Source organism: Apteryx rowi, unplaced genomic scaffold (genome assembly GCF_003343035.1).
Source record: "Apteryx rowi isolate R43461 unplaced genomic scaffold, aptRow1 scaffold_37, whole genome shotgun sequence".
Classification (NCBI taxonomy): domain Eukaryota; kingdom Metazoa; phylum Chordata; class Aves; order Apterygiformes; family Apterygidae; genus Apteryx; species Apteryx rowi.
In genome coordinates this window covers 3,197,238-3,213,494 of record NW_020450196.1, presented here as the reverse complement: position 1 = coordinate 3,213,494, position 16,257 = coordinate 3,197,238, and the positions used below count along the sequence as shown (strand labels likewise).

At 38.0% G+C, this 16,257-nt stretch overlaps 1 protein-coding gene across 11 annotated transcripts in view; it reads left to right on the top strand.

The window, feature by feature from the left end:
- The first annotated feature begins 929 nt into the window (after positions 1 to 929).
- MLLT3 (MLLT3, super elongation complex subunit) overlaps positions 930 to 16,257 on the top strand; it is a 155,138-nt gene continuing 139,810 nt past the window's right edge. For 7 of the 11 annotated variants that reach the window (XR_003254806.1, XM_026073490.1, XM_026073487.1 and 4 more), the window contains exons 1-2: positions 930 to 1,007; positions 6,545 to 6,601. Coding sequence is in view for 7 of the 11 variants with exons in the window: in XM_026073490.1 (XP_025929275.1) it covers position 6,601 (1 nt within the window). In the remaining 4 variants the exon portion in view is untranslated. Of the gene's footprint in view, positions 1,008 to 1,176; positions 1,218 to 6,544; positions 6,602 to 16,257 lie in introns of those variants that run through there. The other 4 variants (XM_026073496.1, XM_026073495.1, XM_026073492.1 and 1 more) reach the window with 4 other exon arrangements.

The window sequence follows — 16,257 nt, the reverse complement described above, 5'->3', positions numbered from 1 at the left end:
GGAGCGCCGCGTGTCCCGGCCCGGCGCGCACATGCGGCCCCGCGCGGGCGGGACGGCGGCGCCTGGAGATGCGGCTCTGCCGTGGTTGTTGCTCTTCCTTTTTTCCCGTGGATTTCGGCGCTTATGCCTTGACTCCCCCCGGCACCTGGCTTTCTGTTTCGTTCCCAGCTCACCGTTTCCTAAACGCGCGGGGACTCTCTCGGAAGCGGTGTGCGGCGGTGGTGGTGGTGGGGATGTGTGCGCCTTAGCTGGAGAGGGGGAGATTTAAGAAGCCTTTTGTTTTCAGATCCGATTCCTGACCCCCTCGGCGTCCCGGTTGTTTTAGTTGGATTAGCAGACAAATAAAATAAGGTGCTTTGTTTGAGAGCAGGTTTATTTATCTAAGTAGACACAATGGTTAGTAGCTGTCTCTCATTTGATCTGTAATCTTTATTGGCATCTGGAACTCCTGCAGTTCCTTAGGAGAACATCATAATAAGTCCATTCTGCTTATAGCTATGTGGGAAAAATTGAACACCGAAGAAGTAAAAGACAGATGAAAATTTTCAGTGTTGAAATAGAAAGGCTTTCCTGTCGTAAGATAAACATGCATACTTGAATTTAATGTTTCTCAGTTTGAAAATACCAAGCTGTGAAGTATTTTACATCAATTACTGTGTTTCTTCAAGAATATTTTGCCTGTCTGAACCAATGGACTATGAGAATTGCAATAATATTTCAGCTGTTGAGGCTTTTCTAGCCTGTAAGCTATCCATTCCCCTTTTATCATCATACAGCTGAATAAATTTTTAAATCTGTAAAAAGCTACATATTGCACAAGTAGTTCTCTATGGCTTGTATGTAATACTGCAATATTTCTGAAGAATTTAATTGCCCAGATTGCGCTGTGGATTCTTCCTGTCTTTCCTACTTTCTTCTATTTCTTGTATAGGAAAAACATGACTTTGAGTCAATCTAAATGATTTGGCAAAGAAACTTGGGAGAAGAGGTCTGAGTACTCTAAATAGGTGAGATTGCGTTGTTCATGTGCAATGAATGGAATGATGCGTTGAAATCAATGGTAGAAAGTGCATTTAATGTTTTGAAGTTCTGTTTGCGTAGTGAGTGTTTGTGACACTYGCTGCTTTTATTCCCCATGCCTTATTATTATTGTTATTTTTCCTTCTCCAGCCTCAGGGAACGTGACTCTGCAGCCCAGACTTGGGGATGGTTGCTAGGTGTGTGTTGAGCTTGTTAATAGGAACATATTTTAGGACTTTTACAAGTGAAGGATGTGTGGTTTGCTCCTGGGAGTGTTTTGCTTTGTGTGTCCAGCTGCTGAGTTTAGGTATGCAGTCATTTAAGCCATTGTTTTAAAATGTTTATTTGGGGGTTTTATTTGTATGGGTCTTTTTCATGATGTGACAACTGCTGTGAAAAAATGCCAGTTTATATAGCTGGAGAGGGGACTTGTCCTATTGTAATTACGGGTGACTCAGACTGTGGGAGAACATGCCCCCATCAGTGGGAGCATTTAGCCCTACACCCCTGTGACAAGCATTCCGCTCACTTCGGGGGGGTTGCTTAACTTCCTAAAACTACTGCAATGAGTGGAAAATAGATGCAAAAGGAACCTCATGCTTTCAGGCCTCTGAAATCACAACGGAGAAGCTGAGTATTGTGCTTCTGGGRATGTTTTGTGTTTGGACATCTAGCATGTCTTCTTCTGTTTAAAAGTGTTTAAAGAGTTTATGATGGTGATGTGCAGCCTGTGCACGAGAGTGTTTTGTTTATCTTTCTAACTTGAGATTAGATGGTTAAAATTTTTGCAAAAAATGTTTTAGATTTTCTTAGCTCTGTAAATCAGTGCTGGTAGTTTGATTTGACCTCAGATGGCCTGCACAGCAGTATCTTAAGTATTGCATTTAATGGGAATAATGTGCTTGGTTATAATTCGCTGTTCACTGTCACTGTCTCTGAAGTTGTTATATACTTTATTATGCTAAGCTAAGATAACTTACCAGTTGGAGATACTCAAAGTTGTCAAACCTGGGTTTTCACAGGTAGAAGTGGGTATACAATGTTAGTCAAAGCAAAGTATCACTATAATGACTAGCCTCAATAACACTAAGTGTTCTGGTAAGTGATCTTTGCATCTCTCCAGGTTCTCATTGTAAATGGCTGCTCTAAAATGTATGCTTGCAGCTACTAGAAAAGGTTGTAATTCGTTAAGTCTATTTGAAGAGCTCTTGGATAAATTTGAGAATAATAAATGAATAGGATAGCATAGGTTTTTTTTAGCTCATAATGTATTTCTGCTACTAGCTCACTTCTTATTATGGATACAGTCATTCCAAACGTTCAAGGTGGAGGAGGAAGGTAAATAATTTTTTTTCTAAAGCTGTTTTTCAGTGTAGTTGCTTTCCATGCTTATGAGAACAGCTGGGTGAACTTGTCAGTATGCTGGCTACAACTCTGGCTTTGCTTATCTCTTCTGGCACAGTGGCTGTACTAGAGATGTTAGAAACACTGGAGGTTGGCGAATTCGCAAACAAAGGTGTGTCCATGTATTTGTTCTGCTGATAGATGTTACACAGCAGACAGGGGGTCCTATATCCTGAAATTCCATCAGTTTTAARGTGGAAATCTCACTAGGAACAGGTCTCTGTTTTCAGAGTACAGAGTAGCTTGGTTTGTGTATGTAAATAAAATGGGAAGGTGGTGGTGACTAACAGGGAACAGCAGAGCGTATAGAAGCTACAGCAACCTAATGAAATAATCTCCTACATCTTTCATCATGTCTCACCTTAAAAACTTCGGCTTGACAGTGCTTTTATTTCTTCTGTTGTTTGCCTTATGACCGAGTCCTTCAGTTTATCGTTACGCAGCGGAGCTCGCATTCATTCTCAGTGACTGGTTCCCTGTGCTTCCTCCCGTGTAATGGCCTGCCCCTGCTGTCTGACTTCCATGCTTAGTTCCACTGGGGGGGCTATAGGACTACTTCTCTGATTAAATAAAGTAGATTCATGCCCAGACTTTGTTTTGAAGTAGAGGTTGCATGACAGAAGCTCTTTAAAATCATCATTGTATTACTTTGCATATCATGTAATCACAAATAAGTATTACTGTTAGTTCCCAGGTCTCATCTGTTTCATGTTGCTGAGTAAATTGGCTAATAGAAGACATGAAGAGTTTCCAGATTTCTTTCAAAGCATACATTGCTTACCATTCTCCTTTTATGGGAAGAAAGTAGTGCTGAGTGTAGAACTGCAGTATTCTGAAGCATGTCTGTGGAAAAAGTGTTGTCACCAGGTTATACTGCATAACCAGCGGTCTGCTTTCGAAAGAGGACCTATTGCTCTTGTCTGATAATATTATATGTCATTGTGTATTAGGATGCTATCCAATTTAGAAATATTTTCTTCCCCTTCCTATCTAATGAATGTTGGTACCCTGCTACTGTGGTCTAACTTACTGTTTGCCTTACAGTATAACAGCTCAGTAAGGAAACTACTGATACCTTTTTATGAGTCAATACAAAAAATGCAGGTCAAAAAAACGTTGGTACTAGTGTGGCTTCAGTGGTTCAGATTCTGTTAAAATAATGGTGTGTTTTGACAAACTCAAAATTTTTCTTCTGAAAAAGGGGTGGACTATTTTTTTTTTTTTTAATACTGATGATTTACTCAATATGAAAATGAGGGTTTGGACACTGGAATGTTGTAACTTAAAAAGTGGAAGATGTTGGCTTTGCTCCATGGTGTTGAGGGGAACAATGTTTACTACACCTTGTAATTCAGAAAGTTTTACTGTGATATGACAAAGTGGTGGGAGTAGTGTTTCATGATAGCCTGCTATAGGGTAGACCAAACTTTTAAGGTCTTCTGGAAAACTTACTTTTCCAATATTGATTGTTTCTGTTTAAGATTATCTGTTAGTGTAGAATGAGACTTCAGTGGATCATAATATTTTGAAATAGACTTAGCTAGACTTAACTAATACTAGACTAAAACTAGACTAATGTGGAAATAGACTTAACTAATAGACTTTTATGGTAATAGACTTAAGGTAAAAGGTGCCAATGACTTCTTTTTAATAAACCCATTTTTTTTCTGTACTCATACCATGGCTTTTCCAGTTTCGTTTTCACAATTCAACTAGGCAAATTTTCTGAACAATCCTCATTAGAAAAGTTATGAAATCCATTCTGGATCCATCATTTTCTGGGTGTCTAATAAAAAAGAAGAAACATTAAAATTTGCAGTCCTCGTTATCACTGACTATCTTTAAAGAGAACTTTGCCTCAAAGCTCCTGGTGTTTTGGGCCATGGCAAGATAAGAATCTTTTGGAACTAGAAGGATGGCGTGAAAGACTCGATTTGGTGTGTGTTCTTCCTTGTGGAGCTGGCTGCTGTGCGAGCCTGCACAAACATGTGAGCTGACTTCAGTTCTAACAAGTCATGATATGTGGTGACATGTGCTGTACCAGTGAGACCCAATTTGTAGAAATGACAATGAAATCGACACTGTCTCCCATAACATCCTCATAGGGAAGCTCAGGAAGTGTGGGTTAGATGAGTGGACAGTGAGGTGGATTGAGAACTGGCTGAATGGCAGAGCTCAGAGGGTTGTGATCAGTGGCGCAGAGTCTAGTTGGAGGCCTGTAGCTAGCGGTGTCCCCAGGGGTCAGTACTGGCTCCAGTCTTGTTCAACTTCTTCATCAATGACCTGGATGAAGGGACAGAGTGCACCCTCAGCAAGTTTGCTGACGATACCAAACTGGGAGGAGTGGCTGATACCCCAGAGGGCTGTGCTGCCATTCAGAGAGACCTGGACAGGCTGGAGAGGTGGGCAGAGAGGAACCTCATGAAGTTCAACAAAGGCAAGTGCAGGGTCCTGCACCTGGGGAGGAATAACTCCATGCACCAGTACAGGTTGGGGGCTGAGCTGCTGGAAAGCAGCTCTGCCGAGAAGGACCTGGGAGTGCTGGTGGACACCAAGTTAAGCATGAGGCAGCAATGTGCCCTTGTGGCCAAGAAGGCCAATGGTATCCTGGGGTGCATCAGGAAGAGTGTTGCCAGCAGGTCGAGGGAGGTGATTCTCCCCCTCTMCTCAGCCCTGGTGAGGCCACATCTGGAGTACTGCGTCCAGTTCTGGGCTCCCCAGTACAAGAGGGATGTGGCACTGCTGGAGCAAGTGCAGCGAAGGGCCACAAAGATGATTAGGGGCCTGGAGCATCTCTCTTATGAGGACAGGCTGAGAGAGCTTGGCCTGTTTAGCCTGGAGAAGAGAAGGCTGAGAGGAGATCTTATCAACGTGTACAAGTATCTGAAGGGAGGGTGTCGAGAGGATGGAGCCAGACTCTTTTCAGTGGTGCCCAGAGACAGGACGCGAGGCAACGGGCACAAACTGAAACACAGACACTTCCATCTGAACATGAGGAAAAGCTTTTTCACTGTGAGGGTGACAGAGCACTGGAACAGGTTGCCCAGAGAGGTTGTGGAGTCTCCTTCTCTGGAGATATTCAAAACGCGCCTGGATGCAATGCTGTGCAATGTGCTCTAGGTGACCCTGCTTGAGCAGGGCGGTTGGACTAGATGATCTCCAGAGGTCCCTTCCAACCTCAGCGATTCTGTGATTCTGTAATTTGGCTCTTCCACCCTGAGTGTACAGTAGTATAGTTGTCAAGTGGAATTTTAAAAGGGGCAATTTGCTTTTAATAGAAAAAATCTCATGTCTGTTTTGTTTCCTGTACATTAGCTGGAAATGAAAAATGCTGGTCAAGTTCTGCTGCTATGCATTTGGGTTCCTCATAAATGAATTTAACTGAGTTGACTGCCTCAGTCTCTAAACTTGTGATGGACAGATTGGTACAATTTCAAGATGTAGACCGGATCCTTCATGGAGATGTTTGAGTCTGTTGCTTAAAAGGAATATTTAGATTTGAACTTTTTTTTTTCACATTAACAGCTTAATCCTCTTGTGAAAGCTCATCTAATACTAGGTTTCAAAACAGTCTCTAATGACCTATGTTTTGAACTTAAAAATGTTYGCGTAAAGCATTCATTAAAAATACACTGGCAAAAAAAGGGTGTGTGTGTGTCTTAGAATGAGCTTTGTTTATGAAAAACAGACCAGTTTTCCCCTTGATACTTTCTGATTTTTTTTTAACTTGCTTTTCAATGGATTTCACTATGTTATGAAGCATATTTGTGGAAAAGACGGGGGAAGAAGATCCTTAATCTCTCCCTCTTTTCATAGCCCCATTATATTAATATGACCACGATGCAGAACCTGCTGCTTTTGGTAGCTTGCATGTTATCTAATTGTACATTTTTAGAGAAAATTTCCAGACAATATAATCTTTTTCACTGCTCCTAATTTGGCATTCTTTTCGCAATTTTAAATATTATATGCAAATAGATATTAGTCTTCTCCTGCTCTTGAAGTCAATGAGAGACTTTACTCCCCATTAATTTTAGTAAATTGGGTGGGATCAGGATAGGGGCCTGTAAACAGATCCTTATTTCTTGTATGACTTGTGTTTTCTCTTTGTATTACCTAGAACAGGCAGATGATCAAGATGAACAAACTGGCAATCGACTTTCTGCTGGATATTTGAGTAAGATGTTTAGCTACACTTTTAAGAATTTACTTTAATTGCAGCTCTGTTTTTTCTCCTTTTATATTTTACTTAAGCCTAACACACCATGCATGTTGGGTATGTGGAAATCTTTTCACATCAGTCTTCTAGTTATGATGTTCAGGAATCCCAGATTTGATAACGCACCTTCAGGGCAGTTGTTGCTGGTTTAGTTTCAGAACAGTTATGTTATTGGCCATGTGTTTGCTTATCAGTGGATCTCAGCTGCAGCCAGATGCAACTTGTTCTCATGTCCAGTGAAAAATAAAGTTCGTCCAACAGAAAACTCTCGAGGCTAAATATTGCTGCTGCTTTAATCAGAAGCTGAATTTATTTGCAAGTACAGGTGTGTTTTCAAGTGTGGTCTCTAATTCAGCCCAATGTAATTTACAAGGACGTTTCATAGTTTACTTTTCAAAGAGGATAAGAAGAGGCTGAATATATAGAAGTGCACTTAAGTTTCATCAATACTTAAATATTAAGTATCATTAGTAAAATAGTAGTAGCTTTTACCGTGAGGTGTTACCCATATAGGAAAACCTGTTTCTAAGAATGAATTTCACTTCTTTGATATGCCTCTAAACGTGATCAAGTTCATTGTCAGTGCCTATGCTTTACTTAGAAGTATGCAGTGTAATAAGGACTTGATTCCTGGATTGGGCAATACTTATCTGGCTTGTGAGTATACAGATCTGATGATCCATTTCCATCGGTTGAATAATGCTCGTTTAGAATGTAATGCTTGTATTTGGTAAAGCTTGTCAAAGAGATTGGCTTTCTGAGAAAACTTGCATTGCATTCAACTGAAATTAAGTCTGTGCGTCAGACCGAAGAGTGACAATGTGTTCTTACATTGACTTAAGATATTTAGTGACTATACAGTCTGGCAGTACCTCTGAATAACAAGACATGCAAATAACAAAACTGTTACATCCTACAGTATCACAGACTTACCCTTTAAGACTTTTTTATTGTGTGGTTTCCTTGTTCAGTGTCTTTAATTTTCATTCTCTTTTGTGGGACCTCTAATTGAAACTTGATTTTCATAAAGGTTGTAGCATATTTGTGCAAGGAAAAATGCTGATCTCTGTAAGAACTGCTGATTGATTCAGATTCTCATTTCATAACTCTTGAAAGATGATCCTAGGTTATTAGAAAATACATATAGCATGCATTTCAGGTCAGGTTAGCTTTGAATATCGTTTCATTGTTATTGCACTATTTCTAGTTTAAGAAGTTGTGGTCAAGTCTTTCTAAAGGTACAATATCGATACTTCGTAATTCTTCCAGACTTTAACTGGCAGGAAATGAAATGTAGTTACAGGATTATCATACACGTGATACTGGATAGCCGTAGAACAATACTAACTTCAAAGAGATACAGAAAACCAGATTCTTGCATGAGAGATCAGCGTTATCACTTCTTTTGTAAGACGAGGGGAAGATATTTCAAAACTGTAAAATCATTAGTTAAATTTGTTAGCGTTTGAGGAAATGAAAACAAGTGGGCTGTTTGTTTGCTGTTTATTGTTACTTTGTTTACTTTTGTGCAGTTTTTATCCTTAGAAAAGTAATAGGTACGTAAGAAATCTTTAAATATATTCAATACTATAGGCTAGATAATCTGCACTTCGAATACAATAATGTCCGTTGAACTTTCCTCTCTGTGTTAGTAAGCAATAAAATCCCAGAAATTTTGTTAGTGTTACTTCTTGGGGTACTGTTTGGGGTGTGGAGACTGTTCCTGTAACAATGATGTGCAGTATGATCTTTATTCAGGTTTTTGAAAGAGACGTTAGAGAAGTTGTTCTGTCTTTTGTTCTGGTGGAATCTATGGAAGAGACTGACAACTTGATGGTTTTAGCCTGATGAAGACTGTTGGTGATGCTTGAGATAGGTGGGGAAAGCACAGATTTATAAATAAAGTTTAAATCCAGAAATAAGTCTGTAGGCTGCTGCAGTCTTGCAACATTCTTTTTTTTTTTTTTTTTTTTTTTTTTTTTGGTAAGATGCTTACAGTGGTCACACTTTAAAAACGACAGGGAGTTTAGCTCATGTGTGCTCATTCTGTATCTTCCTTCTCTGGTAGCAGTTGATAGATGTATATGAAAACAAAAAAAATCAAATTCTAACACTTTATACATTTGCCTGTAAATTATGCTTTCTTATTTTGTCACAAAACATTTGGCTTCTAATCAAAAACTTTTTTTTGTATTTTCATTGGCTTTTTGCTGTTCTACCTAGTACATAAAGAGGAAGAAGAAACTGATATTTAAAATGTTTATATGCTTACTTAAATCCCTGTGTGGTAATTTATTTTAAAATGAAGCATTTTAAGTGGTAGGCAGTGTAAAATACTAACGTCACAAAATAGAAAACTAATTTCACAAGAACTGTAGACTACTTGGTAGAACCTGTTGTTCAGTAACTTGTTAAAAACTTATTAATCTTTCTTTCAGAGGTGCCATTTTTTTTAAATAATAATGTTGGAGAACAAGATTCTCAGGCAGAGCTGAGTATACTCATCAGAGAATTTAGCATATGTAGACTTGTTATGGTGTTCTCATGTAGAGTATTAGCACTTAATTGTTCCTATTACTTGCCAGCCAAGGGCTGTATCATGTCATTGATCTTGAGCAGAAATCTCACACTGACTCTGAGGAGTTCAGATTTGTTTCTTTTAATTCCCTAGAGGGATCTGGTAGGGCTAGAAGAGCTCTGTTTTAAAATCTATGGCATGGTTTGGCCCTAAATGTCTTAACTGCTATAATATCGTGTAAATGATTGATCGAGTGTAATTTTCTTTCAAATATAGTTAAGGCCTATTATTGGCTGTTGATGCTTATGAGTTGCCTTTTTATGGCTTCAGTATTTTGTTGATAACTTTATACAAACAAGTATATGTGTGTACTGTAGGATATGTATATATATTTTAAATGGTGTATTGCTCATAAGGGTAAATATGAAGATATATGTTCTGCTTTCAAATTGTTATGATGACAGAGATCAGAGCAAAACCAGCATTATTATACATAAAAAATAAAGAACTAAACAAGAAATGTGAAGTAGCTTCATTTTGCTGATTATTGTTAGGATACTGAACAGTTCGTAGTAAGTCTAAATTTACTATTTGTGCTTGCTATTATAAAGCTACAAAAACACCCCATCCAAATCAATGAGAAACTTAATCATTTTGCTTTTGTTTGGATGGAAGTCATTAGAACATAGCATAGCTCTGTGAAGCAAGGGTTGAAAGACAAGGCGTTCTGTGTTTGTAGGCTTGTAAGGGAAATCAAGGGCTTGCTTTATATACTTGCAAGGAGACATTATTTTATCTTTTCTATGCTAACTCTGAGGGACAAATGATCTAGAAAGGAATAATCCTGAGATTCAGTAGAGACAGAAATACTTGATATTGTGGGCTGGAAGTTGGTAAACAGGGAATTTTCCATCAAGCATGTGGGAAATAGTGCCAGTCCAGAAATGTTGTTATTACTCAGAGCAGCCTTTGTGGTGGAGAATGGCAAAAGCTCTCTTGAGAAATTTTGAGTAATAAGTATTCTAAATAGGTAAATGGCATTTGGATTCCTCTTGAGATTCAGTACTGGGTCCAATAATTAACAAAAAAAGATCTTTGCATGTTTTTTCTTACACTATATGATTTCAAGTAAATATTTTGCTGAAGCATTTGATAAAACCATTGCAGATTATTTAGTTCAAGGTCATCACAGCACCGGTAACACAGTTTACTGAATAGTGGGAGAGATGGATTGGGTTTGAAATCTTTGTGCTCTGTAACCATGAAGAGGCACAGGTCTTGCATAATATTCAAAGGCAACTTATATAACTAGAGTACTGCCTGATGGGTTGATTTCTTGCTTGTCTGATCTGTACACACGTCACATTTCTTGACACATTTAGTCACTGAAAATGATTTAATATTAGTGCAAGGAAATATGGAACTGTGTAATGCATATTAGAATGTGTAGAGTCATGTTAGTGGGGTGTGTAGGATCATATTAATGGAGTAGAAATTACCCTCAAGGCTATGTTTCTATAAAAAGATTTAAATGAAAATTACATCACTAGAAATATTACAGTGTTTCTTTACATCTATCTAAACACATACAGTTAAACAGCTTTCGCTTTTAAAAGAATGGCATGCTCTTGTATTATTTTCAAGCTGGTGTTACAATATTTTGCTTGTGTGAGAATGTAAACTTCCACTTGAGAGATAAGTGGAAAATAATAAGCACAATTTTGTTCTTTTGAGTCAAATCTAAAACCCGGTCTTTTTTACGCAATAACCAGTTGATGTCTGCTATTAGAAGGCCACTTAGAAATTGGAGGAATTGATGAGGTCTGGGGATCTGCGCATGGTGTGTGTGTTTGCCGCTGCTGTACTGTCGCTGTGTCTGGGGACTTTGTTTCGCTGAACACAGCCTGAGAACTCGCTGACTCCAGAGCCCCCGGTCGTGTGTGGGGCCACAGGCAGGAGCACATGAAGGATTTTTTAGCAACATGTTCTTTAAGAACTAGTTGGTAAAGTAAGAGAGAAGTAATTGGCAGTGAATATCCATTTATGAGATCTCTATTTGAGTTTTGAGGAAATGGTGAGGAAAGGTATTGGCGGATTTTCATGTGTCTGAAAACTGAACAAGTCTAACGTTTATGCAAGCTGTTCACTAAACTTAGTTGCTGCCTAGAGGGTGGACGTACAATTGTACTAGTACAGTGAACTGTCTTTTCATTTACATCATTTAAAAGTATTAAATTTCAGGTAAGTTTCAGTCATCTCAAAATAATGAATGATGGTAAGGAATGAAAACAGCATATGGTAATTTCAGTAGTATCTGGTAAATGCATACATACCTTTTGAGCAAAAATATTGGGTCTTTTGTAACTGTAGTAGTTGCTTTCTCTTTCATTTAAAAATATTTCTAGTCAAAATACAACCTTAAAGGAAATTTCTTTGCCTGTATGCTACACAGGAGGCAGAAAATACTGATCTAGTGAATTTTCCTGTAATCTGTGAAGGTTCTGTATCTGTTTTGATGCTGCTACTGTTAAACTTATTCCTCTCTTAGCCACAAAGGTCTGTTTTCCTCTGTGATACAGTTCCTGTACGGTTAAGATTTTACAGTTTTTTGGCACTTAAGTTACAACGTCTGGCTGACCTTAGGTGAAGAAGCAAGTACATTGTTTCTATGACTCTGTGGAATATTTAAAGGATCCCATTTGTACATAGCAAATATTCTAGAACAAAAACTGTAACTTCTGCAAATTTGATGAGACTTTCTTTGCTGCTTTCAGTTGAGCTAAATTTCATCCCACTTCTGCATAATGTTGCTACAGTGTCTTCTCAATGAAAAGCATTTTACCATTATGTGTACTGTACTCCATAACTCACTGCAGTTGGGTTAATAGAGGCAGCAGTATAGTAAAACAATTCTGTATCCTTCTTTGAGGAGTAAAGGATACTTTAGAAAGTTTGACTTCTCAGTCTACAAAAAACCCAAAAAGTTATTTAAGAGCTTGGTCTTAGTGTGAGGACCAGTGCACTCCCTTTGTTGATTAAAAAGGCAACTAGAACACCTAGATATATTCTCTATCCTTTGGGCCTTGGCCTCTTCTTTTCCCTCTGTGTAAATGTGGGGAGGCAACAGTATTACAACCAACCTTTGTATTAGCTTAGCCAACATCCTTTGTTATAAGGATATTGACTTTTATTGTTCTTTAGTGCTAGTCCTCCCCGTAGTGCTTCTCTAGATATATAATTTTTAATACAGGGACTCCATCCAAGTGCTTTGGGTGCCTTTGATAGTCTTATGTAAATACACTAAGACCAGTCATTGAAACTAAATCAAATAAAGTAGCCCAGCAACAGTATAACAAAATCAGTCTGCTTCTGCACAGTACTGCTGTACAGTCCTACTGCTGTGCATGGTTGGGCAGGTGGAAGCACTGTAAGCATGAGCTGCATTGTCTATCATTAATGCGATAGAAGATAACACTGAAAATGACTCTCCTTTACCCAAGCAGTGAAGTATGTCCTACTTCAGTGCACCAGTGCAAGTCCAGGGTAACTCCAGGGAAGCTGCAGTGATCTGTGTTCATCAAATTGGACCCACACAAGCAGGTTCTTGTTAACAGGTGTTGTGTGTGAATCCAGTTACAGCGGTTCTGTAGCTCAGACAGGAGCAGTGACCAGACAATGTTAATGTGAGGGTGAACTGTAGAAACCTACTGCACACACATCCCCACCACCATTTTTTTTTTTTTAACAAATATTGACTGTTTCACATGAGGCTTATAAATTATATTACTAAGGAAGGCAGGATAGGAGATGTATTTGAAATACAGAAGAACAGGAATGGAATGGCGTTTAGCACAGATTCTGTAGCTGTCCAACAGTTTAGGCTGAGGTGCTGTGTTGCACCTGCTGTGTTTAAATACCTCTGCTTTAGAAACTTGAAAATATCTGTTGGACATTGCACTTAATCAAAGGTTGTTCTTAAAAAGGTAGTCATCAATTATTTTGGTATTTACTTCAGCATTTTTTGTTAAATGTCAAGTTGTCCCACACTGGGAAGTTTAATTTTCATCTACAAAATTCTTTCTGAACAAACATGTCTCCAGCAAGTGTATGTGAGAATAAAAGTTAATATTTTACAAAAAATAGGTTGTCAAATAAACTATGGCATGATTTTGTTTTCATTATCATTTCCATAGGCTGAAAACTAAATAGGAACAATCTGGTTTCTATGGAGCAGATCTGCATTAGGTTACTTCCTTGAATTTTTGATATCATAGTTAAAGGCAAAGTTAAATAGCTGTTGCAGATTTTGCTGATTTTGTAACAGAAGAAGTTTAGTTTTACTAGTCTATTACTCCTAGTCTGTGGGGATATTTGTGTGCTAATGGCTGAACTTCAGATTTACAGGGACTGTAATACTAATAATCTACTTGTAGATCAACATTTCCAGTGTAACGGTCAAAATTCTTTATATTTTTCAAAACTTGAAAGGTTTGGATTCCTTTTTTGTTTTTATGAAAAGCTTAAATTGGGAAGCTACCAGTTTGGGTGTCTAGACATTTGGATATTTTTAAGCTTTGAGTTTAGGTTCTTCCTCACAGTCTGTCCTGAAGTCAAGATAAAACAGTAATTCTTGATTAAAGTCTAAACTAACCTTTGTTTTGTGGTATCCATTTTTAATGACACATTTAATATGTAGATACTAAGATTTACCTTTATATCTACCATGTTATTTTAGTGGTCTGCAAATATGGGCATATACACTGTAGTTCTAGAAGCATAACAACAGCCTGTTTTTTTTGGCTTGAACAATAAGTGATTTTGGAATCTAATGCAGTGATTAGATCAGTGTGTTTGCCTCGAGGCTTCAGTCATTTAATCTAAACTCTGACTCTGCTGAAAATTTCTGGCACATTCTTTATTTGAAAATAATATTATTCAATAAAAGAAGAATAGCATCTGCATCTTTGTATAAAAAACACTGAAGCAAATTAACAACGGTTAAAACTGAAATGCAATCAGACTCTGGAGATAAGACTTACTTGTCCCTCCTTCCTCCTGCTCTCCCCAGTGGGTTGTTTTCTTTCAAACATTTTATGGAGCCTGTTGTACTTTGTATTAGTCTCAAATAACTGGTCTCTAAACAATTTCTCTAATAAATTGGTTTCACAAAGCTAGTGTGGGAGCCCAAAGGCTTGCTGCAAGTTAAGGACATAGTGAGTAAAAAAGGCTTTCTATCCATGGCCAGCTATGTGATTAACATTTTTTTTGCAACTCCTTTCCCTGCCCAAACCAAAAGTTCAGAATAGTAGATTTCAGAAAAAATATCCAAAATTCAAACTAATCCTGAGACATGTTTTTCTTCAGAAGTGCCACAAAAGAATGGGTGGGGGGGGGAGGGAGGGATAAAAAGCATGAATAAAAGGTTAGTCTTCCTTTTCTGGTATTCACTGAGACCCTCTTAAACCACTCTTGCCTCTCTGGAGATCACTAGGTTTGTACCTATTTTTAAAAAGAAGGATTAAAAACAAAATATGGACTTAATTAGGATGATGTTAATTTTATGCAGCATGCAGTACTATGAATTCATTCTGTGTAGAGAAAAACATGGCATGTGGGCATGTATCTGATTTACAAAAATTGTAACTCTAGAATTGAGAGCCCGTGTTCTGATTTAGTACTCTGTGTTCATATGTCTGTGTGTGTGCCTGCTCACACTAGGAATTACTAGAAATTGTGGTGTGGAAGGAGAGCAGCAACTAAGCAAAATTCTTCATAGTCTTCCACCAAAAACATACAGGCATTCAAAATAGGGTAAGAGTTTAAAGAGGTTTTGAATTTTGTGGAAAACTTTCAACCACCGAGAGTTACATTACTCTGATAATGTTTTCCTTGACTGACATGCAGATGTCTGTCCTGCAAAGAAGTATAGTGCTCATTCTTCAATTTTGTCAGTTTTAACTCGCAAATTCCAGGTCATTTAAGAGGCAAAAGCACTGTTAGTGTTATTTAAAGAAATTAAAGTGTTGGCCCCCTGTCTTTGTCTCTGAGGTGTTGCGTATATATTGTGATAGTACTGCAGGGAGCAACTCCCCCCCTTTATGTAAGGGGAAGACCACCTGAAGTCTGGATAGATAATGACACAAAGTCAAAATATAACTATATAAATCCTTAGGTACCTGTGATATTCAATGTGTTTGTGCTCTGTTTTGAGTAACAATGACAATATCCATAACAAAAAAAAAAGTAAGAAAATTAATGTCTTTGTTTCCTCTGCACACTTAGCCTGTTTCACCATTTCTCTTTGCTATTGCTGACTATTTCCCACCTCTTTCTTTGCCTTGTACCCAACAATGGCAGAGAGAGGACTGCCTAGACAGGAGAATGTTCTTCCAAACTTGCAAAAATTATTGGGAAGTCAGAGGCAGATGGAATGTGCTTTTTTCCTGATATTTTTTTTTATGTTGTATGTTTCTCTGCCTTCTGTGAGGTAGTGTTGATTTAAATTGTTGCTGTATTTTGTCTGTTTCCCATGTTTGTTCTAAAGGTATTGAATTGAGATAAAAAGTCTGATAAAAGGAATAATCAACTCTGGTATTTAGGTATTCCAGCAGTTGAATTACAGTTCAGTCCTACTAAATTGGAACAAGGGATGCTGCACTAGTGAAGTAGAGAGCTTTATCTATAAAGGCCAGCTAGTGTTTTTTAAATCACTAAGGTGACACAAGGCTAATGGAAATAATGTAGTGTGCTGACTTCTACCCTGAACAGAAGAGAATCCAAATTACTTGCCCTTCAAATAGTATCATCCCAGTGTTAAGATTTTTGGTGTATTTCTGTTTGAAATAGCAGGAATTGGAATGTTTTATCTTTCCCTCTATGTCTTTTGGAAGTTAGTTTTTTAGCATTGCCCCAAGATGGCTTTGAAGCCCTGCAGGCAAGCTGAGATATCAAAGCACTACAGGAATTCAGCAGTAATTGTTTTATGGCTTGCCAGGAATCAGACCTATTTGTATAGGTAGCACAGAAAATAGCTGTGATTTGACAATTTGGTGCCATTTATATCCACCATAAAAAAAAAAAAAAAAGTTAAAGGCGT